General features: G+C 42.4%; 2 protein-coding genes across 3 annotated transcripts in view; one reads left to right on the plus strand and one right to left on the minus strand.

The window, feature by feature from the left end:
- Positions 1-733: 733 nt before the first annotated feature.
- On the plus strand, positions 734-10,749 carry marchf7 (membrane-associated ring finger (C3HC4) 7). Of its 2 annotated transcripts, none has more exons than XM_004543384.5 (11): positions 734-945; positions 2,674-2,888; positions 4,899-5,042; positions 5,190-5,361; positions 5,582-5,773; positions 5,886-7,017; positions 7,212-7,381; positions 8,548-8,651; positions 9,055-9,159; positions 9,869-9,917; positions 10,054-10,749. In XM_004543384.5, the coding sequence occupies exons 2-11, from the start codon at positions 2,697-2,699 to the stop codon at positions 10,143-10,145; spliced, it is 2,352 nt and encodes a 783-aa protein (XP_004543441.2). In that variant the 5' UTR covers positions 734-945; positions 2,674-2,696; the 3' UTR covers positions 10,146-10,749. The 2 variants fall into 2 exon arrangements, with proteins under 2 accessions (XP_004543441.2, XP_004543442.2); XM_004543385.5 differs by lacking the exon at positions 734-945 and adding an exon at positions 1,000-1,146.
- Positions 10,750-11,710: 961 nt separating this feature from the next.
- Positions 11,711-24,689, minus strand: part of ly75 (lymphocyte antigen 75) — a 29,375-nt gene continuing 16,396 nt past the window's right edge. The window contains exons 19-35 of the mRNA XM_004543386.6: positions 24,260-24,327; positions 24,095-24,171; positions 23,605-23,738; positions 23,178-23,286; positions 22,855-23,015; positions 21,550-21,679; positions 20,907-21,127; positions 20,662-20,824; positions 19,920-20,084; positions 19,716-19,838; positions 18,774-18,959; positions 18,441-18,664; positions 18,104-18,296; positions 17,705-17,866; positions 13,795-13,911; positions 13,531-13,710; positions 11,711-13,247 (exon numbers count right to left, since the gene is read on the minus strand). Of these exons, the coding sequence (XP_004543443.3) occupies positions 13,075-13,247; positions 13,531-13,710; positions 13,795-13,911; positions 17,705-17,866; positions 18,104-18,296; positions 18,441-18,664; positions 18,774-18,959; positions 19,716-19,838; positions 19,920-20,084; positions 20,662-20,824; positions 20,907-21,127; positions 21,550-21,679; positions 22,855-23,015; positions 23,178-23,286; positions 23,605-23,738; positions 24,095-24,171; positions 24,260-24,327 (2,586 nt within the window). The 3' untranslated portion in view covers positions 11,711-13,074. The remainder of the gene's footprint in view (positions 13,248-13,530; positions 13,711-13,794; positions 13,912-17,704; positions 17,867-18,103; positions 18,297-18,440; positions 18,665-18,773; positions 18,960-19,715; positions 19,839-19,919; positions 20,085-20,661; positions 20,825-20,906; positions 21,128-21,549; positions 21,680-22,854; positions 23,016-23,177; positions 23,287-23,604; positions 23,739-24,094; positions 24,172-24,259; positions 24,328-24,689) is intronic.

Here is a 24,689-nt window from a genome sequence, read left to right on the forward strand (position 1 = left end):
TTGATACCATCCATATTTGCATATTAATCAAACAATTCAACAAGCTGGAACTAGGATTGCTCCTTAGAACTTTCCCCAGTGAAAGCACTTTGTTTTTGCTTTGTCACTGTGGACCACTCTGTGTGGACCAAGAAACATACATTTCCGTCATTTCTGAGATGAATCTGAAAGGATGTTAAAAACTTGTATGATATGGAGATCTGAAATATTGTTCATTTTTTCTTGACCCTGCCTTGTCTCAGACGTGAAATGGAGATGGAAACATAATTGATGCAAAAACACTTAATTACAAGCAGAAGAAATCATGAGTTAAGTCAGCAGCATTAAATATTAAAGGCTAAAGTGCTCATCAGTCATAACTGCTGAATGATCCCTAGTTGAAACTTTTTTTACAGCGGTATTAGTGCTTTAACAGCATTTTAACATTACTGATTGATTTGTATGGATGTCATAAACAATGGTGTACTGTCTTTAATCATTTATTTATTAATTCATTTCTATTTTTTTCTATGTGCGTCTTAATTTGTAAAGTAACTGTAAACAGATTTTAAGCAGTCTGCTTTAGTGAAGTAAATCTCATTATAAGTAGAGAGAAGTCGTTACATCAGTCTGAGCACTAAAACATTAAAAACAGGACTGAATTGTCGGCCACACGGGGGTGTTGTTCGGCTCTGCCTGGATACTTTTGACGTTACAAAGTCGCACCAGGTTTGATTTAATTAGTGCCATAAATACTCTTGTGTTCTTCTCAGGCCGCACAATTGTAGCTGGCTCAGAGGTGGCAGAAAAAAAGGGGGTGGATACAGGTGGATGCTCCAACAACCACCTAAAAACAACCTTTCAGTCAGACCACTCCCTCCGGGTCACGGTAAAGTCACTTAACAGTCTGCGTCGACAGCAGACGCCATCGCTCCTGTTGTGCGAAAAGCAAGCTTGAAACTAAAGGTGAGGTGGGAATGTTTTGGGAATTTAGCTGACGCAACCTGGCGTTTAAAACGTAAAAAGAGGGAAGAAGAAGAAGAAGAAGCAGAAAAGAAGAAGCGAGTGACTGTCGTGAAGTGGGGGTTATGGGGGAGCTAAGCAGCTAGCTTCGAAGCTAACAGGGCTGTCTGCTGAGTCGTCGGAAAACAGCAGCTGAACTGCTCGGTAACCGAGTCTGAACGACTGCTAGCGAGATAAACAAGATTTGTAAATAGCCAGCGACGGCTAACCTGCTAATGTAAACACGGAAAGTGACATCCCTTTTAACCCGGGTGTTGGTTAAACTGCTAACGTCGTTTGTCGTGCAAGTGCAGCGGAATGTAATAAGTTGGTGAAGACAATTAGCGACGCGGAGTTCCGAGCATCCAGCGTAAATGGAAATACGCGGCAAGCGCAGGTTAACGGAAATTCATGGAAGTTTGAATGCTACCTATCGCACAGCTAAAGCTAAACGGCTGTCAGACGGCTAACTATTAGATGGATTAAGGGTTTTGGTGGCGAGGAGGGCGTTCCTTGATAAATTCAACAAAGCAAGACGTCAAGCAGTCGGGGTTAGTCATGGCTCATCTCGAAAACACAGGCCGCTGCCGAGTCTGTGCAGCCACACGATTGTTTAAATTCTTTGGTAGGGTTGTGGTGACTAATGAGGTTTTGTCGACGGGTGTTGGGGTTTCAGGTCCTCATTATGCTAGTTCCCCATTTGTCCAAAAACGTAACCTGCAGATAAGTTAGCCATAAATAAAGCGAGGGCCTTGCTTATGCAAACGTATTAAAGACAGATTGGGGGGGAATCCAGCTAAACTGCATTGCCTTTTAATAGGATGCACCTTCACGCTTTTTTTTTTGTCGTTGTTGTGCAAAATTTGCAGAAAGTTCCAATGTTTCTGCTTTTAGGCTTCATATTTATTTTGGACTGTTTTGGGGATTTCAGTGGGAGTTTTACTAATTAATCTGTTTAACAGGTTTCAGTGCTGTGTTTTGGTTTCAATGTTTTTGTCTTCTGGCCTGATTTACTGCCCTTCATTTCGGACCTGACAGGCTGCTGGCTGGCTGTACTATCTGTGACCACAGGTGCTGTAGCTAATCTCAGTGTCAATACCAGGAAGTAACTCATACTGTACAAGTTTATGCCATGAAGGCTCGACTCTGTTTTTAGGTCGGCTGGTACATCTAGAGTTCAGCTGGTGCTGAAAGTTGCGTTAAAAAAATGTAAGAGTAATACAGTTTATTTGGCTGTGCTCACTGTGCTGCTGTTGTAATGGTGTTTAATAATAAATGAGTGTCTTATAAGTGTTGCAGAGCATCTTGTTTGCTTAGAGGCTCAGCTCACAGTGCTGAATTGGCTCCTTGGTAGTATCATGTTCCTGTAACAGAGTTCACAGTCCTTAAGATAGGCACTGTGTCTTTGATACCAAGACCAGGAAGTGGCTGGGTGGTAAGTTTTTAGTGTTTACAGACACACTGTCACATGTGCTCCATCAACAAATCAGAGGTCTTGCAACACCACCCGGCACAGCATGGTTGCTTAACAGATTGAAGTTGCAGGCCCTTTAAAAGTTTGTGCTGAGAGGTGTGGACTTCATGTCCTGTCTTGTGTTTAGGTGGAATAATAGGCACTTGTGAAAGGAAGTTAACATTGAAAAGACATCTGTGGTATTACAGCAACAATATCTCTCTCTTCCCCCCCGTCAGCTTTATTTTCAAGGCAATCCACAATGGACTCGAGGTCTCGCAGGCTTCCGTTTTGTCTGTCCAGCTCAAGGTCGTCCTACATATCCAGTCCTGCGCATTCAACAGTCCCATCCTCATCGCTGGGCTCCAGTAGACTATACAGCAGGGAAACGGTGCTGAATAATGACCGCTTCCCAAGGGCGTCATCGTCTTACAAGGCAGATGTCGACAAACAGGTAGGTAGGCTGCTGGCACAGCAAAAAATGGCTAATGCAGGGAATCGTACACTTCATTTTACGCCATGCACACCCCCTTCCAGACCTTTTGCTTACAATATGTACAGCCAAGTGCTAAGTTAAAGAAAGAACCTGAATTCTTGATTGCTAAGTGAGGGGTGATTACATTATCGGTTGTATTTTGCTCTCATGGTTTGGTGCACTTAGGGAGTCAGCAGCTTTTACCCTATGAAGTACTTCTCTCTCTGTGTGTGTGTTATTATTTTATTTCTTTGAATACAGCAGTTAAATGTCACCATTTTATCCCAATTGGGTGAAATTTCAGCGGGAAAGCTGCTGGTTTAAAATTGGATACAACGATCGGTTACAACAGCAGCTGCTCCTAAAATTTGCCTCCCTACTCTCTCCTCTACTACCTGGGGCTCTAGTGAGCTGCCTTTCTAGCGTATTCCATGGCATTCAAGTCAGCTCTTTTTCTCACAGGTTCCCTTTAGTGCATGATCCAAACTACGTTTAACAGTAGTGCAACAGGAGACACTCTGGAGGTCTTTTTATAGGGTAGCCTAGATTCCTTGACACATGATGTGCGTATTTCAGTCCCAATGCTCGTCAAAGACCATCTCAAAAGAGAGTGTTACTATTGGCTCTGGCTGTGTCTAGCTTTTGTTGTTGTTTTTTTTTCTTTTTTCAAGGGACTCTTGGTGCTTTCACCCTACAAACTACCTTGTGTATGTTAATGTTATTGCTCATGAAGCGAGATAAGCAATCATTTCAGTTAACATTCACTTAAATCTGCACAAGTTCTTCTTCCAACCTAAGACACATGAACATGTTTTGTTAGCCTAAAGAAAGATAGTTAAATTTTTTTTAAAAAGGGTGTTAAAGCGGACATGAATACATTCTCATTTTCTTTTTTTGGCCTGTCACTTCAAACTACTTGAGTCATTGTCCTTCCTGTATGAGATATCTAAAGGCAGGCTGTTGACATGTAGGTCTGCTCACGTTTGTCTTCCTTTTCAGTTTAGCACTAAGTTTCTTATGTCTGATTTAGACTTCTACAGGAAATTGCATCATAACTTGTGATGTAACCAGAAACCTCTTTTAACCTTATGCCACAACCTTCCACATAGGGCTGTTCGATATAATGATATGTATCGGATGACAATATAAAAACATCTATCGTTTCATTTCACGCTATCGTTTGTTTTGTGGTGTCACAAAATAAACTGTTTACGGCAATATTTTTTCACAGTTTTGATGGTCACTGTAGTGGCTATAATTTCTTAAAGATCTCTCTTTCTCTTATATTTAATATGACCACACTACAGATGGACAAGCGCCTGTTTTTAGCAACAACGACGGTAAAACCATTGCGTGTCCGCTTGTTTATTTTCCACATAAACCTTATGTGGAAAATTACATCTGGACGTCCAGATGAACAGAATCAACTTTTGGAGATTTACTTACCTGGATGATTGAGCATGCATCAAGACTCCCTTTCACAATAAAGCTCAAGATCCTGTTGAGACTCTTCAAAATAAACGGAATCACGTGAAAGAGTATGCAGGGTATTTACGGATGAGAAGGAAAAAAAGAGCCGTCAGGTGCTAAAAAATAAACCTTAGACAAAAACGGTAGAACAGGCTTTTCCCCGCAGCACGCCGTGTAATAAATACTCACAAAGAAAACGGCGGCCGTTACAACTTAAGTCTAAAAATTTATAGTATCATGTATCGGTTAAAACATTCGACTAAACGTAGGGTCAACACTGCCAACACAGCTAAATGGGATGGAAGGTTGCGGTGTAGAGTTAGAAGGGGTTTATGGTTTTGACATAGATTTCCCACCAATATCTAAATCAGGGATTAACCTTTAGATAAAACACATATGTATACACATGTGTATATATGTTTGTGCTGCTAGAGCACAAGTTGCGAACCACTCATCAAAACAATGCGCAGAAAATGGTCTAACTAATGCTAAAGTTATTTACCATGTCTCCTTTCAAAGAGTTCTCGTCTCCTGAGCTCGACAAGAGACTACAGTAACTCTGACAGTCGCTCCAGTAGCTGGAAGTTGCCCTCTCTGACATCGTCCAGCAGATCGCATGATTGCCAGTGGGCCGATTCCTCTCTCAGCAGCAGGAGCAAACTGGTACTGATGATGTTCTGTGCCATTTTCTAACAGCAGGCACAAAAAAGCAGCCTGGTTAAATGTATTTTCTGAAAGACTGCAAGGTAGAGGACTGGTGAATGCTATTGAAGTATTTTATTCTCTGATGTTTGCCTTCATTATTTCCAGACTGACTCTGAGGCGAGGTTTGGGATGCGCTCGGGTATGTTGAATGCCGTTGACGATGGTGACTCTAAAAGGGCCAAACTGTCAAGCACCAACAGAGGAATTTACTCAAGAATGGCCAGCAGTTCAGTTACAGGATCCACCTACTCCAGTAATGGGCTTAGCAGTGGCAGAGGTACGTTATAGCAGTTCACGGTGCTGTTTCCTCATTACCAGCTGAAAGTAATACAAAGGCTATGAAGTAAAAAAAGAACCTAGCATCATGATGGCGAATAGGAAAAACAAATGTGAAATGAAAGAAACGTTGCATTCAGGGAGAATTGATTAAATTCTACTTCCCATCAGCATTAATTTGATTTGGAACATTTGTATACCCTCTTTCTTAAAATGTATAGGAGAAAAACCAAATGACTCTCTTGATTCTTCGTGGAGCTCATGCCGATTACTCTCACGGTCATCATCGTCATCATCCTCTTCATCTTCCAATCCTTTATTGTCCAGAAGAGACCAAGAGACAAAGAATGAGCCCAGTCTCTCAGGTTTGGGAGAAAGAAGAGTTAGGACGCCTGGATTAGTTTCCTCATTATGTAGGCTTCGTTTTTCTTTCTTTTCTTTTTTTTGGATAATTTGAACACATAATACCCTGTCGACTTGGCGCCAGTCTTACACACACTACTCTTTTCTTTACCCTTGTTTCAGATCACACAGACCGGGTGACCTCCACATATGCACAGGGAGCTCGTCCTAAAGAAACTTCCTACTCTCCCTCATCGTCTTCTTCTACTCGAGAAAGCTCCCACTTGAATCACCACTTCTCCTCTTCTCACGGGACTTCTCCTCAGGTGCATAACTTCAGGAACAGAAGCGCAACCCGTTTTTCGAATGGCTCATCAACCCTCAACTCATCTCAGGAACAAACGGAAAGGCCCGAATCCTCCTCTCATACCACCACCTCTTATTCCTCCAACGCCCCCTGGTATGCCACTCCCGTGCCCAGACCAGAGCCTACGCTGCCGAGGCCGATCCCTGAAGGCGCTGAACCGGAGAGCCGTCGCTCTACACGCCGCCTTTTGTCCCGTCTCTTTTCACGACGCTCCAGCCAGGACTCTTCAAGCGGATCTTCCAGTGTTCGTTCAGTTGATGACGACAGCCCGTCAACTGGTGGGGAGTCCGTGGACAGCGATGAAGGAACCAGGATGTCTAGTGTGGACCCTGATACTGGAAGGTCAATCATGGGTAGCCTCAGGAAAAACAGAGCAGATCTCAGCTCTATCCAGGAAAGCAATTGCAGTGACTATCACAGTGGCCTGCCTCGACCACGAATGGCGTCGTGGAGAGAGCCTGGTGTCAGCAATGGAGGCGGCAGCGGCTCCTCCTGGCTTTCTTCCTCCTTCCGAGGCCGCTGTCCTCCTCTCCTCTCTCGCCTCAGAAGGCATGCCAGGGATGAAAGCACGCAGTCGACCGTGGCCTCAGAAGAAGGTTACAGACGGCCTCAGCGTTTACTGAGAAGGTGGGATGATCTTGAGCTTAAAACCTCACGGGATGATGGAGACGATGATAATGAAGAGGATGAAGAAGAGAATGACGAAGAGGAAGGAGCAGTTGGTTTAGAGGCCTTTGGTGCTGGGCGTACTTATACAATCGAGAATGAAACATTACCTGAACTCGAAGATGCCTCAGTTGAAATTTCACCACGCCGTAGAGTCAGGGTGTATGAAAACATTTCAGTTTCTGTCGGTCCTCTGGGTGGGGCTGAGAGCCAGTCTGACGACCAGAAAGAGAAGAACATTTCCAGTAGGGATCAAGAGAAGCTGCGCAAGATCAAAGAAAGGTAATGGCTTTTGATCTGTCTGCGCATGACTGATCTCACTTATTTTGTAGTGATCAGTGTCAGATCTTTAACACAGCTCTATTTTCTCAAGGTGTTTATCAGCAGCTCTGTGCTAATTAATTCACTATGTAAAACAGAAAAAATTAAGTTATACATTGTATCGAGTAGATCTGAACGCCCTGTTTCCTGTTTAGACTGTTGCTGGAGGATTCTGACGAGGAAGAAGGTGATCTGTGCCGAATCTGCCAGATGGGGGAGGAATCTTCATCAAACCCTCTGATTCAGCCGTGCCGCTGTACGGGCAGTCTGCAATATGTCCACCAGGAATGCATCAAGAGGTGGCTTCTCTCCAAAATTGGCTCAGGTAATCACAGGCTTCTCATATGGGTGCAGCTTTTATGAATAAATCTGTGAAGGTTCTCAGTCATCCAGGTCATCGTAGTCAAAGGAGCTTGCAAAGAAAAGCGTCTGGACTTCTTTAAGTTGCTTGAAGACGTTTCACCTCTCATCCGAGAAGCTTCTTCAGTTCTAAGGTCAAATGGTGGAGAGTCCCGGATATAAACCTAGTGGGAGTGACCCCCCACAGAGGGACAAAGGACCCCCTGATGATTCTCTAATCGCCTGAGCCAAGGTGTGAAACTGGGTGTGGGTCCCAATCAGCCAGAGTTTCGGGTGAGCTCATTGTGAAACCTGGCCCCACCTTATCATGTGATTTCCTGAGGTCAGATGGCCCAGGATGTGAGTGGGCGTTAAGGCGTCTGGGAAGGGATCTCAAAACTGGATTATAGATGGCAGAGAGTTGGTGTCGTAAACCCCCGCCTCTGTTCAAAGATGGTTGCTCACAGTGGACATAGATGGCTTCTTTCACTCCTCTTTCAAACCATCTGTCCTCTCTGTCCAAAATGTGAACATTGGCATCCTCGAAAGAGTGACCTTTATCCTTAAGATGCAGATGGACTGCTGAGTCTTGTCCTGTGGAGGTGGCTCTTCTGTGTTGTGCCATGCGCCTGTGAAGTGGCTGTTTGGTCTCTCCAATGTAGAGGTCTGAGCATTCCTCGCTGCACTGTACAGCATACACCACATTGTTAAGTTTATGTTTTGGCGTTTTGTCTTTCGGGTGAACCAGTTTCTGTCTGAGCGTGTTGCTGGGTCTGAAATGCACCGGGATGTCATGCTTGGAGAAAACTCTCCTGAGTTTCTCTGATACACCGGCTATCATCCCTATGTAGCCGAAACTCTGGCTGATTGGGACCCACACCCAGTTTCACACCTTGGCTCAGGCGATTAGAGGATCATCAGGGGGTCCTTTTATCCCTCTGTGGGGGGGTTTCTCTCACTAGGTTTATATCTGGGACTCTCCACCATTTGACCTTAGAACTGAAGAAGCTTCTCGGATGAGAGGTGAAACGTCTTCAAGCAACTTAAAGAAGTCCAGACGCTTTTCTTTGCAAGCTCCTTTGACTTTTATGAATAAAGTGTCTCATAATTACTACTTTCTGTCTTTTCTTTTGTTTTTTCCTTCCTGCTCAGGTGCAAACCTCGAAGGCATCACAACGTGTGAACTCTGTAAGGAGAAGCTGCGTTTGAACATCGATAACTTTGACATTCAGGAGCTGTACAGGACGCATGTGCAAGTGAGTTATTTCACCTCACTTGGAGGAAAAAAATCAGAATTTCCAAACCCAAAAGCTCTAATTAAAATGAATAAAGAAGCAGTTTTCATTTACTGTGACTGTTTTAATTAATTATGCAAATGTATTAATAACATAATCAAGGGGTTCTCTGCCCTTTTTAATTTGAGTGGATTTAAAACATGTCATTGTACCGAGTTTAAAAAAACAAACAAAAAACCCACAAAGCACAATGAGTGCTGGTGTAATTGAAGTGATTCCTCTGTTATGTTTGCTGCAGTTGGATCTGAACAAAGTTGAACTATGTTGGATTAAACACAGACAAGCAGCATTGAAGCTGCTCTTGGGTTTACCTATTTCAGTATGCTGGGAAAACGCCCTTACAAGTGTTTTTCATGCTCTGCAGTCTGAATATGACGAGTTCATCAGTAGCGGTCTCTACCTAGTGGTCCTGCTACATTTCTGTGAGCAAAGGTTCTCAGATGTCCTCGGAGCGGTCGATACAGCTGGGGTGAGAAACCGAACAAATTCACCTGTGGTGTTTATTAGCTTGAACGCTGAAAGACTCATTTATTGTCCAATTATGTTAGAGCACAGCTATAAGAAAATGCTTATGAACCTGTGAGGATTTCTGCTGTGATTTTAATCAAAGAAAACATGCTGCTGTCATCTGAGTCAGTCACAGACAAACACAAATTCATCCAGACTAATCTCACACAATGATTTTTAAAGCATCTGGTCCCTGATTCACAGAAGCAGTCCCAAAACAAGACTCTGCCTTCACTGTGCTTCAGTTAGGATGAGCATTTGTTGTGATGGGCCAAACATAGTGATGCCGAGTTTAACATTTATTTCATCTGTGCGTATAACGGCTTTGGCTAGACTATGGGAGAAGCTAATTAGATGTTACTATGAACTTAAAAAAGAAGACACATAAATGTGTCTTAAGTCTTTTCCACATTTTGATAATGAATGTAATATTTGGTGTGATCTTTTACATGATACCCACTCCTCAGTTATCTTTTGATGGCCATCCAGATAACCAATGAAAGTTCACAGGGTTCACAAATGTTTTCTTGAATTTGAGCAGCACATTGAGTTTGCCCATTCGCTGTGCGCAGTTGAGCAAAAACACTTGCACAATTTCAAAAATGTTGAAGCGATGAATTGTGGCTGACTTGAAATCTTGAAAAGAGACGCATCTTCCCTTTCTCACCTAGTTATTCAACCTGGTGAGAATTCTTCATGAACACATGGACAATCTTGAAAGTATGTTGCTCTTCCCTTTTGTCGCAAACAAGCTTTTGTCTGATTGTTTTTGTCTAAAGCTACCAGCTTTGTGTTGACAAATGCATGAGGGATCTTTTGTGGCTACATAATTTGACTTGATGTCTGTGGATTGCAGTTCCCCATGGAGAAAGTGACGAGGAGGTGCGAGACAACAGACCGTCCATCGAGTTTTCGGACCTGGATGACGATCTCGAAGAGGAGTACTAAATATGTGGGAAAGAATAAAAGTAGGTCAGACGATCTGCAGTTACAGGGCTTCTCATTCCAGGGGGCTCACCAGGTTTCACACAGGCTTTGACATCTGAAATGCAACCGTGGCTACAGATACCAAGTGCACAGAACATGTCTCGACTTTTCTGCAGATATGCAAACTTGGAATGAATTAGTACAAAATATTTAGGTTAATACCACTATATTTGTTTCCCTGAGAGTGCACTTTAATTCAGTTATAATTCAATTAAAATGCAAGTTTTTTTCTTTTCTCTTTTTTCAAATTGTTATACCACAAGTGCTTTAATGTTGAGATGAAAAAGCAGAAATAGAATGGGACTGTGGTAACAAGTGATATGTACTTGGTGTGATGGCGAGTGCGAGCTTTTGGGGGAAAAAATAACAATAATAATAAAAAATATTCTTTTGTGTTTTTCTCTGATTATTTTTGTTTCCCAGTTAGGAATATGTTAAAAATAGAGAAGGGGGGGGGGCGTACAAGGCAAGGACAGTTTGTCAATGGTGTATCATAATTTCTTTGTGTATGTACACATCTCGTTTAATGCTTCTAATTTTGGGAATAAAGAATAATTGCACACTTCCTTACTTTCAGTCCTCTTTACTATCAAGCATGAGAAACTTTTTTTTTTTTTTTTTTTTTTTTTTTTGGTAGCTGTGTTGCAGGTGAAGTGCAGGGACGTTGGATCCTGGCAGACTTCTAGATGAGGGTCACTTACAGCAAAGCTTCTCTGTTATCACAGCTAGTGGTAAATTGCAGCATACAACTGCACACACTGCTCATATGGGATCACCCTTAAATGAGTGTTTTCATATCTGCCATGTTTGGGAATTTAGTGACAAATGGCAGCATGCTTTGACTTTCCAAGTGTTTTATTTTAAAAAGATCTTTTGGCCATAATTCATAACTACATGTTTAAAGCTCACTGTGACATGAGGTTCTGGCCCAACCGTTTACTTTTCTGCCTGTTTCTCATCACTATAAATTAAGAACAAAAGAGAAGACTGACCCTTAAAAAAAAAAAAAAATCACATTTATTTATTGAATTGGATACTGAATTGGAGATATCAAAATCAGCCACACCTTGGCATTGTTGATTCTTTAGATCTTGAGGGGTGATTCAAGACTTTTCCACAGTGCTGTATTTGAAATTATTTAAATGATTTGTGGTGATGTAGGGATTTTTATCCCATACTGTTCCAGACTAATCAAGAACTGTTGGCGGAGATGACACAAGCTATAGCATTTAAAAAGATCTCTCAGATGATTGGGAAGACCGGATAATTATTTTAGAAAAGGGCACAAATCTACGTCTTTATTTGGAGGACATGTCACAAGGTATGGAGAGATCTTTGTTTTGTAGCAATGGCCATGTTTATGTTTAGTCTGCCTGATGAATGCATGAGCGATGACTGGAAGGACAGTGTATGGTTTCATGTGTTGTCTTCTTGTGATGATACGTCCCTTCCTCTGTATTTTGTGTGTTTGAAGTATAAATAAACTAATGGTAGTGGCCACAATGGTAACTGAAAAATAAAAGCCATTGAAAGCGGTGCATTTTATTGGAAGCATACCTGATTTGAGCTGATAAGTTTGAGCAGCAATGACATGAAAGTAAACAGAGCAAAAAAACCATTTGGTCTGCAGTTTGATATAAAGAGAGGTTAACAAGCCACACGGAAGCAGTTCTTCTGGCTTTTAACATTCAAAATGAGTCAGAGCATCTTTGGTTCATTCTCAGTAATAAACACATCACTTATTTACAGAGCATTTACAAGAAACAGCAGTGCAATCTCGATTGCAAACATAAAAAAAAAAAAAAAAAACTCTTTCCAAAACTCACTGTGCTTGAATTTGGGAGCCGCTTCTCCACAAGGTATTAAAGTGCGTTCTTGGTCAGTAGTCAAGTATATAGTATAGTCAGAGCTATATTAAATATAATTAAATTAAATGAGTCTTAAGATAGGAGAGTATCCTTCAAAGCTTATCAGTAGGATTAAGATTTTTTTTTTCAAATTCCTTTTTGCCCTTACACTAATAAAACCATTGTTAGACATGAATACATGTTTATAACAATCTGTTAAGTTTTGTTAAAATTAAACTAGATCATGTTTGACTGCGTTTTAAAGTTAAAAACAAAACGCTAAAAAATGTTATTTTAAAGTGCAGTCAAACTAAAATACACATGTATTTTCTTAGGCCACAGTGTTAATTTGTCAAACCAATCAGCTTTTAATACAGCTGAGTTGCAGTTGGCATAAAACAAACCCCCCCCCCCCCCAAAAAAAAGATTCAAGATCCACAGCCTTTAGTTTCCCTGTTTTGCTTGAAGACAAAAGTACAGGGGACGTGGCAGTGTTATCTGAAATACAATCCATCTAGATACAAAAACGCTTGAAAGAAAACAGGTTGTTACTGTATTTTCAGATGACCCGTGCTTTTAAAAATCATATTCATATACTGACACCCCCTCCCCTCCCACACACACACGTAAATCAAACAGTAGATTATTGGTTAAAAGCACTTTTGTGAATGTTTGAAGTCACTCATGCATCAGTGCAATTTTAGCTGTTAAGGCTGCAGGTTGCATATGTTTGTAAAGCATCTGAAAATCCCATTTTTATAATTGAAATAAAAAATTTAAAAAAGACCAAGAAGAATAAGCCCACCCATTAAAATTAAGTATACAGTGCTGCTCTTATTAAACACAATGTGAACCCAAATTAAGAAACTGATTGGGAGATATTCACAAATCTCAAACAATATTTACAACTTCACACGGAAAAAAATTGGCTTGAGAAAGATAAATAAATAATTTAAAAAAGAGGAGGGGGGAGATTACATTAAAAAAAAATCACTTGTGGCAGACATATCAATACTTCCTGAGGCTGAAAACTTGAAGCAGGCTCAGTCTGCATCAATTATACTGGTGGTGTCCATATCGTCTAAGGTCCTCTCGTAGCGGACGGTAGAAGGGAAGTGGGCTCGTTTTTTCTTGTAGATGACAAAGCCGAGGGCTAAAATGAGAGCGATGAGCGCCACGATGAAGAAGCCCAGTGCCACCGGGGAGCCTGCAGACTCTGAGGAACAAACGTTAGCACATCATCAGCCCAAGTCCAAGAGGCAGCGTGTTAGACACAAACTAAGTTCAAAAAATGTTTCAACTAAAACCTCCTGTTATTACAGGTTTTTTAGTGTGAATTAATTTTACAGCAAAATAAAATGAAGAAAAAGTGAAAAAGTCGCCGTACTTTCTGTGTTTATCATGCAAATAACAGAGGAATGCTCTCATCCTTCAGTCAGCAGCAAAACAAATTCCCACAAAGTGTTAGGGTTTGTCTCGACACCTGTTGTGATACTCACTTGCTTTCGTTTTGCAAACAACACGACTGTAGCTACTCTCGCAGGGGACCAGATTCCAGTTTCCACCATTGCCTGCCACCATGACGGCACACTGGGACCCAGACTTCTTCCCGGTTCCGGCTGTAGATGACCAGTTAGAGAAATCCAGATGGGAGCCATCCTGCGAGGATACAGGCTTACCTAAGAGGACAAACAAAAATGAAAAAAAGAATGAATTAATGTCATATTACTGTCCAGCTTTTATTTTTAAATTGCGATTCTTACCTTGAGTATCAAGATCTATGCCGAGCCACACTTGATTGGTGATGAGAGGGTGCTCAGTGATGTAGTTGGCCAGAAAATCATTTTCGTCTTTGGTTTCGATGGTTAGTAGATGAGAATCTGTCAGTAAAGAGAAGCCGCAGTTCACACAAAAAATTCAAATTTTATTTTGTATAAAAATATCAGAGAAGATAGACATGAATATTCTACCAGACAGACCCCAGGAGGACAATTTTGATTAGACTTTTGTTTTTGTTGTTGCAGTATTGATCATTAATTTAAATGTAATGCTGCCAAGGCTCACCCTGAATGGGGCATACTTTGTGTTTTAAACAGCTGTTTGTGATGTGTGTACATGTGCTTTGTTATGATTCTATATTATGTATGAACTTATGTATATTTTATTATAATGCACCGTCAAAGGCAAGTCAATATATATATATATATATATATATATATATATATATATATATATATATATATATATATATATATATATATATATATATATATATATATATATAAAAAACACCCAGCACGCCCCTGCGGGCGGTTTATCCTTCAAGCTCGGGTCCTCTACCAGAGGCCTGGGAGCTTGAGGGTCCTGCGCAGTATCTTAGCTGTTCCCAGGACTGCGCTCTTCTGGACAGAGATCTCCGATGTTGTTCCCGGGATCTGCTGGAGCCACTCGCCTAGCTTGGGAGTCACCGCACCTAGTGCTCCGATTACCACGGGGACCACCGTTACCTTCACCCTCCACATCCTCTCGAGCTCTTCTCTGAGCCCTTGGTATTTCTCCAGCTTCTCGTGTTCCTTCTTCCTGATATTGCTGTCATTCGGAACCGCTACATCGATCACTACGGCCGTCTTCTTCGGTTTGTCTACCACCACTATGTCCGGTTGGTTAGCTACCACCATTTTGTCCGTCTGTATCTGGAAGTCCCACAGGATCTTAGCTCGGTCATTCTCCACCACCCTTGGGGGCATCTCCCATTTTGACCTCGGGACTTCCAGGTTATACTCGGCACAGATGTTCCTGTACACTATGCCGGCCACTTGGTTATGGCGTTCCATGTATGCCTTGCCTGCTAGCATCTTGCACCCTGCTGTTATGTGCTGGATTGTCTCTGGGGCATCTTTACACAGCCTGCACCTGGGGTCTTGCCTGGTGAGATAGACCCCAGCCTCTATGGATCTTGTGCTCAGAGCTTGTTCTTGTGCTGCCATGATTAGTGCCTCTGTGCTGTCTTTCAGTCCAGCTTTGTCCAGCCACTGGTAGGATTTCTGGATATCAGCCACCTCCTCTATCTGCCGGTGGTACATACCGTGCAGGGGCCTGTCCTTCCATGATGGTTCCTCGTCTCCCTCCTCTTTCTTGGGTTTCTGCTGCCTGAGGTATTCACTGAGCACTCGGTCAGTTGGGGCCATCTTCCTAATGTATTCTTGGATGTTCGTTGTCTCATCCTGGACTGTGGTGCTGACACTCACCAGTCCCCGGCCCCCTTCCTTCCGCTTAGCGTACAGCCTCAGGGTGCTGGACTTGGGGTGAAACCCTCCATGCATGGTAAGGAGCTTTCTTGTCTTTATGTCAGTGGCTTCTATCTCCTCCTTTGGCCAGCCTATTACCCCAGCAGGGTACCTGATCACGGGCAGGGCGTACGTGTTGATGGCCCGGATCTTGTTCTTACCATTCAGCTGACTCCTCAGGACTTGCCTGACCCTCTGCAGGTACTTGGTGGTTGCAGCTTTTCTAGCGGCCTCTTCATGGTTCCCATTCGCCTGTGGGATCCCCAAGTACTTGTAACTGTCCTCTATGTCTGCAATGTTGCCTTCTGGTAGTTCAATCCCCTCAGTTCTGACTACCTTCCCTCTCTTTGTTACCATCCGACTACACTTCTCCAGTCCGAACGACATTCCAATGTCATTGCTGTATAGCCTGGTAGTGTGGATCAGTGAATCGATGTCTCGTTCACTCTTGGCATACAGCTTGATGTCATCCATGTACAGGAGGTGGCTGACAACTGCTCCGTTCCGTAGTCGGTATCCGTAGCCAGTCTTGTTAATGATCTCACTGAGGGGGTTCAGGCCTATGCAGAACAGCAGTGGGGACAGAGCATCTCCTTGGTAGATCCCGCACTTGATGGTGACTTGTGCTATGGGCTTGGAGTTGGCCTCTAGTGTTGTACGCCACATCCCCATTGAGTTCCTGATGAAGGCTCTTAGGGTCCCATTGATCTTGTACAATTCTAGGCATTCCAGTATCCAGCTGTGGGGCATTGAGTCATAGGCCTTCTTGTAATCAATCCAGGCAGTGCACAGGTTGGTCAGTCTGGTCTTGCAGTCTCGGCTGATTGTTCTGTCTACCAGTAGCTGGTGTTTTGCGCCTCTGGTATTCTTGCCAATTCCTTTCTGTGTCCCGCTCATGTATTGACCCATGTGCCTGTTCATCTTAGCCGATATGATGCCTGACAGGAGCTTCCATGTAGTACTGAGGCAGGTTATTGGTCGGTAGTTGGAGGGGACCGGTCCCTTCTTGGGGTCCTTGGGGATCAGGACCGTCCGGCCTTCAGTTAGCCATTCCGGGTGTCTCTCGTTAACTAGCAGCTGGTTCATTTGTGCTGCCAGACGCTCGTGGAGTGCAGTCAGCTTCTTCAGCCAGTAGGCGTGAACCATGTCGGGCCCTGGTGCTGTCCAACTCTTCATACTGGAGACCCTTTCTTGGATATCTGCCACTGTGATGGTTACTGGACCCTGTTCAGGGAGGTCGCTGTGGTCAGCCCTCAGATCCTCTAGCCACTGAGCATTGCCGTTATGGGTTGCATCCTTCTCCCATATGCTCTTCCAGTATTGCTCCGTCTCCAGCAATACTGGAAGTGATGCTGCACTGTCCAACCCGAGAAGAAACAATAGACGTGTATATATATATATATATATATATATATATATATATATGCACTGGCAAAGATCTGGGATCCAACCCCCCCCCGCCAGGATGCACGAAATAGGGGTATATGAAGACTCGCCTGCTCCCCTGTCTCGTAGAGCTGGGCGATAGAACGATAACGATATGTATCGCGATATAACTTTGACTGATAGAGAAATTAAGCTATCGCGATAGACCTCGCCGCTCTTGTCCTCAAGAAAAAAAAAAAAAAAAAAAAGGTCAGCCAATCCAAATTAAGTAGTGCAGAGCCGAACCAATCACAGCCGCAGCATCACGTCGCGTGACTTGTTACGTACAGCACAAGTGCCAAGCCGCACGTGTGTTTGTTTGGGAAGCAGCCAGCGGGTAATGGAGCCAGCGCGTAATGGAGGAAATGAGTGTGCTGACTAGAAAAATCAACCGAGCGTGACCGAAGAGAAAACAGATGATGGTTCCAACGCCGGAGAGATTGTCGAACGGAAGAGCCATATAAGTTCCGTAGTGTGAAGGTATTTCGGCTATTTCAAGTCTGACAAAAAACAGAGTAGCGTGCACTGTAAATTGTGCCGAAAGCAAGTCTGGAAATACAATAAACTGGTGCATGCGTCACACTGTGCGCCACGTTATTGTTTCGGTGAAATGAATTTCTACAATACTGTTACTGTTAATTCTACTCTCTGCAGTGTTTAAATGCTTACATATATGCTTACATATGGGCGTGTACCCCACTGCTTTATAAGTGTCCACAACATGTATTTTGGTCAGAAGACATATGTTGATGTTTTCTCTGGGCTGTTAATAAACTCAACGTTTGACTGCACTTTTTCTGGGGCCTCCGTGGTTTGTGACACTGCTCTACAATGATCGATTTCGCGACATCATCTACAGTTCCCCCCCAAAATCCTCAATGTCTAAAGCTTCTTTTCCACTAATACCTTCTCAGCTCAGCTCGACTTTTTGGGTTTCTTTACACAGAAAACAACAACTCACCCATCGCCCGGCAGAGAGCCTTGGCCTGTTCCATGCTGTAGAGTCTGTAGTTGTAGAAGCTCATGTCAAAGGCGTAACAGTGATCCTCGTGCTGAACCCACTTGGACTTACCATCGACCTGAGGGCAATGATTAGTTTCTGGGCCATCTTGTAGTTTGGCTCCTGATTACAAAAACGGAGAATAGAGGATAGACAATGGTTAATGACTAACCAAAATGAACTAAATCACAGGTAGATATCCTGCTTTTACAATGTACAGTTTCACCCAAAGCCAAAAAAGATTCAAAGCTGAGTGTTTTCACTACTGTAAACCATTCAGTACTGTTGGATTATAGACAAGCTCTGTTTCATACTTAACCAAAGAAGTACCATTTTTTTCTATGAAAGTTAGTGTCTCACTTTGGCTAGAAGAGGTAATATTGGTGGTGTAACAGATGGCGCCATCGATCATAGCATTGCAGCTGGTCCTTTTCCAGTCTCCAGCAGGGTTTATATAAACACAGTTGGTTTTCGGTGTGTCTTGGGAGTCAGAGATGGTGGGATGGTAGTCAAATTTTGTTCCATCAGACCATTCATAGGCTGAGCCACTGACCTGCACACAGAAACAAAGCATTGTGGATGTCAGGATGTTATTAAGAGGTAAAAACAAATGGGTGAAGTGCAAACGAGATGAGTTTGGATCTACTATGATGAAGTGAATATTTTTGCTCAGTTTCTGGCTGCCAAAAGTTCTTACAGCATAGTTTGACAGGCCAATCCAGAGTGGGAAGCCATCCATCTTGGAAATGAGCCTCAGGTGTGCATTGTGCTCCACGTCATGGATGCTTGCCAGGTGGCCTCCAAGCTTATCACATTCGACTACAGCCTGAGACCAATTCAACTTTTGGGTAACAACCCTGTATGTTAAGTTACCATACTGCTGAAAATCCTTGGCTGACTGGTTGTATTCTTTCTTGGGTTCTTAGGGGAGAAGGATTAAACACATAAAGTGTTATTTTTAGCATCATGAATTTTTAGTCATGAGAACAGAAACAGGCAAATACTATTAAAATGTAGATGTTTACTATACCATAATCCAGCTTGCAGCTCACAATTGTCCTCTGCTTGAACACGGGGTGTAGCTCTTTCTTTGTGACGAGAATCCATGTGCCATCAGTCGTGAGACCGGCTAAGAATGGGTTTTCTAAATTAGGTCGGCCTTTCGCCCAGTTGGAATATTGCACATTTGTGCCATCATACCACCTTGTCTGGTTATCTATGGCAAAAGATAATCACTATTAGCTCTGGCACATACACAAACACAATAGGACCTACTGTCAGTGTCTGTATAGTATGTAAAACACGGGGCAAGGTAACATTAGCCTGCTGCTATCACAGGATCGGATTTTTACAATTGTTACTGATTGATAAAGAATGGGGATGTAACTGCAAAATGACCTAGAGACTCAGTAACCTTGCCGTTATATTGGAATTTAACCACAATACAACCGCTGATTCTGGTGCCCTATTGTAAAGAGTCACATTGTAAATAAATCGCTCTCACTGGGGCGGACTGACTCGGATTGATTGCAGCATGTTGCTAATCTATTTGTGTGTATAAATTAGATGGCAGTTATTAAAAACCTTCACCAATATGTCTGAGAAAGAATCCAGTCGGACCAAGTTGGGCCACGATTATTTGGACACATTGCTTCTTCCTGGGCGACCTGCATAATCAACTTGCGATCAAAAATGATCTCTCAGAGAGAGTGTGGCAAGCTCAATGTGTGGGCAACCAGCTCATTGCTGCATCTGCTTGTAATCAGTCACCAAATGCAAAAAACATTTCAATCCAATGATTGGGCCACCTCCAATTTTTTCTAGTCACAAAGATGTTCCTGTTTTTTTTCTTTGCCCTGGTGTGACTGACCCATTTGTCTTAGAGGAGAAAAAGAAGGGTCAATTCCCAAGAGCTTTGGTAACAAGACAACCAAAAATAAAACATCTACTAAACACAGGTACTCATACCCACCATTGTTATCCTTGAACAGTCCCAGCCATACAAACTGGACCAATGACTCAAAGGGCAGCAGCTGGCTCTTTATAAACTCGTTCTCTTGTGTATTTCGGATAGTCAGGATGTCTGCATCTGCATCTGAAACATATACACACACCATCATTAGTAACTTTAGCCATGCTGAAGAATGCCGTGTGACTAATATTATCAAATTCTTACGAAGATTTTTGCAGGTATTCTCAATACGTCCTTGGTTATAAGACTCCCATCTGGAGCCAACCAGCTGAAATGAGTAGCAGTTATTCTTCCAGGGGATCCAGTTTGGACCATTTTTTTTATGGGGGCACTTCACTAAAACATCCTTATGTGTGGGGATTTTGTGCTCTGTAAAAAAACCAAAGACAAAAAACAAATGGCGTAACGATGCCTTACAAGAAAAATAGATAAAAGCTTTGATACCACGAGATTAAAAAGCAAAGGATGATAAAGGATAATTATCGTTTCTAGAGAAATTAGGAAGAAACTGCTTTGCAGCCAAAGAAATCAGGAACAAATTATTTTTATATTAATGTCTAGAAGCTACACTATATCGCTCAAGTGTTCGCTCATCTGCCTTCACATGCATATGAATTTGAGTGACATCCCATCCTTAATCCATAGTGTTTAATATACTGTCAGCCCACACTTTGCAGCTATAACAGCTTCAGGTCTTGTGGGCTTTCCAGAACATTTTATGGGAATTTGTGACCATTATTTCCTGAGTGCATTTGTGAGTTCAGATACTGATGTTGTACAACAAGGCCTGGCTCACAGTCTCCACTCTAATTCATCCCAAAGGTGTCCTGTTACATTTAAGTTGGGATTCTGTGCATTTCAGTCAAGTTCTTCCACACCAAACTCGCTAATCTATGTTTTTTTGGACCTTGCACTGATGTGCAGCCATTACTATATCCTCACTTACTGCTTGGTTTGTGGCAGACAGCACCTCCTAGACTGTCCAGACACTCAGTGGCTTTCCAGAAGCCATCGGTGTCCAGGTAAACGCATTGGCCACTAGTGACATCAGAAGACCAGCGACTGAACACAGTGTGACTTTGGTCAGTCCAGTGGTAGTGGTTCCCGTCCTGAGTGCAAAAGAGACGGGAAATCATTTTAAGGACTGTACAAGTGATGAGTTCAAACAGAAATCCCTTTTGGTCCACTTACATCTTCGCTAAAGAGTCCAATCCACATGGGTGTTTTTGCACGGCTCACGTGCACGTTGAGGACGGATTGCATGTAGGTATCAGCCACGCTTGCCAGGTCCATGTCGTTTTTTTTGCACTCCTCTAAAGCCTCAAACCAGGTGAGATTTTTGACGAGCAGCAGCACGGTGTGGTTATTGACAACGAAAGGCTTCATGGGGACCTGTGGCTCCTCTAGCTTATCTGAAATGAGAAATAATACATGTCTTTTATCATCTCATGACAGGGCTGCAAGAGACCTGATTCTCTGTGCCTTTGTGACACAGAAATGTATCTGCTTTGCACTTTGTCTTTTAATGGAGAGATTGCTGTAGAGATACGAGAGGAAATTATAGGCGAGAGCGATGGGAAACGACATGCAAGGAAGGTCCACGCTTTTTTTTTTTTTTTTTTTGGCTCCATGGATGTCTCAGTTAATAACATTAACCCCTACACTACTATTCTAAAAAGAGCCCTACTGCAGTTTTTGCTGCTCATTTATCAGGATTTATCACATCAGGTACATCAAAGTTCACGAGTTAAGCACTCATAAAATTAAATCTCAGGATAAACATGCATGTTTTGGATGAGATTTGGATAATAAAGTGACAGGAGTAGAGATTCACCTGCATAGTGTTGGCAAACAGCCACATTTAGCATCTTTGTGCAGCTGGTGTAGTCCCAGGTACCCAGCATGTCAGACTTGCCGTTATGGAGCATGAACACGCACAAATCCAAACTCTCCAGATCCCATGGCTATCAAGAGACACAAAGCAAATAATTCATCTGAAGTTTGCATTAAAATAATTACCGTAATTGTCGGGCTATAAGCCGCTACTTTTTGCACAAGCTTTGAACCCTGCGGCTTTTAGTCAGCTGCGGCTTTTCTATGGATTGTCCAGGATTTTTGTGATATCGTAAGATGATTTGTTTTGTTTGTTCCGCTGTTGTACGGCACTACGTTGCCTGGTGGAAGGGCATGTGATCAGACACACAGTATCGGGGTTCAAGAGTGGTATGTTGGTCACATGTCCGTCCGCCAGGCAACGTAGTGCCGTACGAAGTAGTGCGAAAAACAAACTTCAAAGTAGCGCTACGCGTTCAGTGGGAGGTGTGGATGATGAGCGGCGATAAACTTGCGAAAAGCAAGTTATGCCCAACTCCACCAGTGGATTCTGACAGCGTGGAAAAGTGTGAAAACATCCACGATCACCAACGGATTTCGAAGGGCTGCACTGCTGCATGATGGAGAGGAGGACACCGCCACGGCCCTTCAGAGGGTGTTCGACTCCGACACTGACAACGAGGATTTCTTTGGTTTTGAAAGTGACAACGAAGGAGGGAAGCTGAGAGTGGATGACGAAGCCATCCTGAGCCTGTTTGTATCCGACACTGGAGAAGAGGACTTTGGTGGTTTTAGAGCGCAGGAAGAAGAGAAAGATGGTGGTGAATGACTGACTTTTCTTCTTGTTAAAGCCGTGTCACTGCACCTGAGCCTAAAAGGTAGTCCGAATCTATTTTTCTGGTGTGCTGTAGGTTATTGTTATGTACTACATTTGTTACTCATTTGCAAATATGCAAATATGTACCCATAACTTGTTTTTCAAAATATTAATAAAAGGGGTGTGTCTCCAAACAGCCATCTCTTTCCTGACAATTCCCTTTGTGCATATTCTCTTACATATAAGTCAACATTGAAACACCTGCGGCTTTTAGTCAGGTGCGGCTAATGTATGTACAAAACAGGATTTTCCCCTGATTTTAGCTTGTGCGGCTAATATTCGGGCGCGCTTTGTAGTCCGGAAAATAAGGTAGTTGGAGATTTGGGTGTATTACGATAATGCAGTCATGGTTCATAACTGTACAAATACAGGCGTCTGTCAAATATGTGGCGCGCCTAAAAGAGATATCAGCTGAAGCAATTTACTTACATGAAAAGCCACGACCTTGTGCATGCCCAGAAGCAGAGGGTTAAAATTTATGTAGTTCACTGTAGAACTGTCAATCCATGAAGCTTCACTGTTCTGGATTTTCATACCAATCCATGTTTTGTCCATGTCTTTTGTGTCCATCAGGAGGGTGTTGATGAAATCTGAAACACACATTTGTTACACATATGAATTGTATAATATTTTGCACCGAGGAGTTTCACATTTACACTCTTGGGGACTTCTGTCACGCTTTTCATAAACTACAAAACTTTGTCAAACAAATATATTTCAGCTCGTCATGAGAAGCATGTTAACGTTCTCACCTTGCTCAATCTGATCGGAGATGGTGACCAAGGTTCCCTTTACTGTCTGGCATTCCTCGTTGGCACCCTTGAAGTTAAAAGGTTTTGAATTCTTCATCAGCGTGTAGCACTGCAAAAAGACACCAGCATCATAATCACTACAGCAGAAAATGCCATTAGTGCAACTCAGGCACGGGGTTACTAATCTATAAATAAAATACGCGACTGATGGCAAAAAAGCCACATTGTCAGAAATAATTTTACAACCAATGTTCTATCACTCAAGCATTAACATTAAAACATATAATTAAAATCCTCTCTATGAAACTGCAGTAGTAAATTTGATTTGACTTTCTTCTATCAACTATCATTGCTTCCTGATTTTTAATCACTTAGGACTTGTAAAAAATGACAAGAATGTAATATGTATGTAATAAATGTGTCAGACTTTATTTCTGAAGGGGATAGATTCCTTCCCACAGGGCAGTCCTCCAGGCTGAGGCTCCAGGGGTTTTTTCTCCACTAATGTCGTGTTCACTCTTTCACACACAAACGGTAACCTCCGTGAGCACTGATCAGAGTCTGCAAGTTTAAATAGGACAGTAAATGTGTGTATAAGTGTTAGAAGTAGTGACTGTAAGGGTACCCCACAGCTCTGTGTAAGGAGAGAATAAGCAAGAAGTCACTCGTGCACTATGTAATTTGGCTGAAACGGGTTTTCACTGTTTTTAATTGGGAAAAAAAAAAGTCAATGATTTCATTGCACTAAAAGCAATGTGATTTTTTTTTTAACACAATAGTTATTTAACTTTTAGCAGGTAAATATTTGATATGACTGCTCTTTGCTCCTCAGCACAATATGAGCGTAGAGGTTCTCACAACAAATTTAAAACCTTAATCATTCTCAGCCTTACACAAACTCTCTGGTGTTTACTCACCGGGAAAGACACTTTCAGGAGTGATGTAGGTGCAGTTACCCAGGGGAAATAAATGGTTATGGAAAATAGAGTTGTACCTAAACCAAACAGAATTTCAATGAAGCTCAGTATCACATTTTACCACATCTATACAAGTTCAAAAAGGTGTGTGTGAGACTGGCTTACGTCATAGGGAATATGCGTCCAGGCTGGCTCATATCAATCCACCAGCTTTGCTTGTTGGAATCCGATATCTGTTTAAAACATGCAGGTTTAAGTGTCACACAATTGAAATTGGTGGTATCAACGTCTGAGGTGACTTATATTCCTTACTGTGTTTAGTAAGTATGTATCTAAGAAGTATGATGTTGACACATATCTTTTATTAGAAGCAAGTATCACAGTTGTTACAGGTTAATAGGACTTATGCCCCCTTTTTCTCTAAATAAATAAAAAAAGTGTTGAAACTGCTGTTTAATTGTGAGTAGCTAACCGTATATTGTGCTCCATAAATGAGTCATTTTCTTTTTTGCCGTTTTAGCGCTGGAAGATTTGTCATTCATATTGTTATCCATTTACAGCTTTTCACAACCTGAATATAGTGGGAAGAATTCCT

The sequence above is a fragment of the Maylandia zebra genome, linkage group LG1 (assembly GCF_041146795.1).
Source record: "Maylandia zebra isolate NMK-2024a linkage group LG1, Mzebra_GT3a, whole genome shotgun sequence".
NCBI lineage: Eukaryota > Metazoa > Chordata > Actinopteri > Cichliformes > Cichlidae > Maylandia > Maylandia zebra.

Bases quoted from the DNA above. Each gene is read 5' to 3' on its own strand.
- marchf7 (XM_004543384.5), top strand. From the start codon at position 2,697: ATGGACTCGAGGTCTCGCAGGCTTCCGTTTTGTCTGTCCAGCTCAAGG. The intron at 2,889-4,898 runs GTAGGTAGGCTG...CTCCTTTCAAAG, and splicing joins AGGCAGATGTCGACAAACAG to AGTTCTCGTCTCCTGAGCTC. The intron at 9,160-9,868 runs GTGAGAAACCGA...TTTCTCACCTAG, and splicing joins GAGCGGTCGATACAGCTGGG to TTATTCAACCTGGTGAGAAT.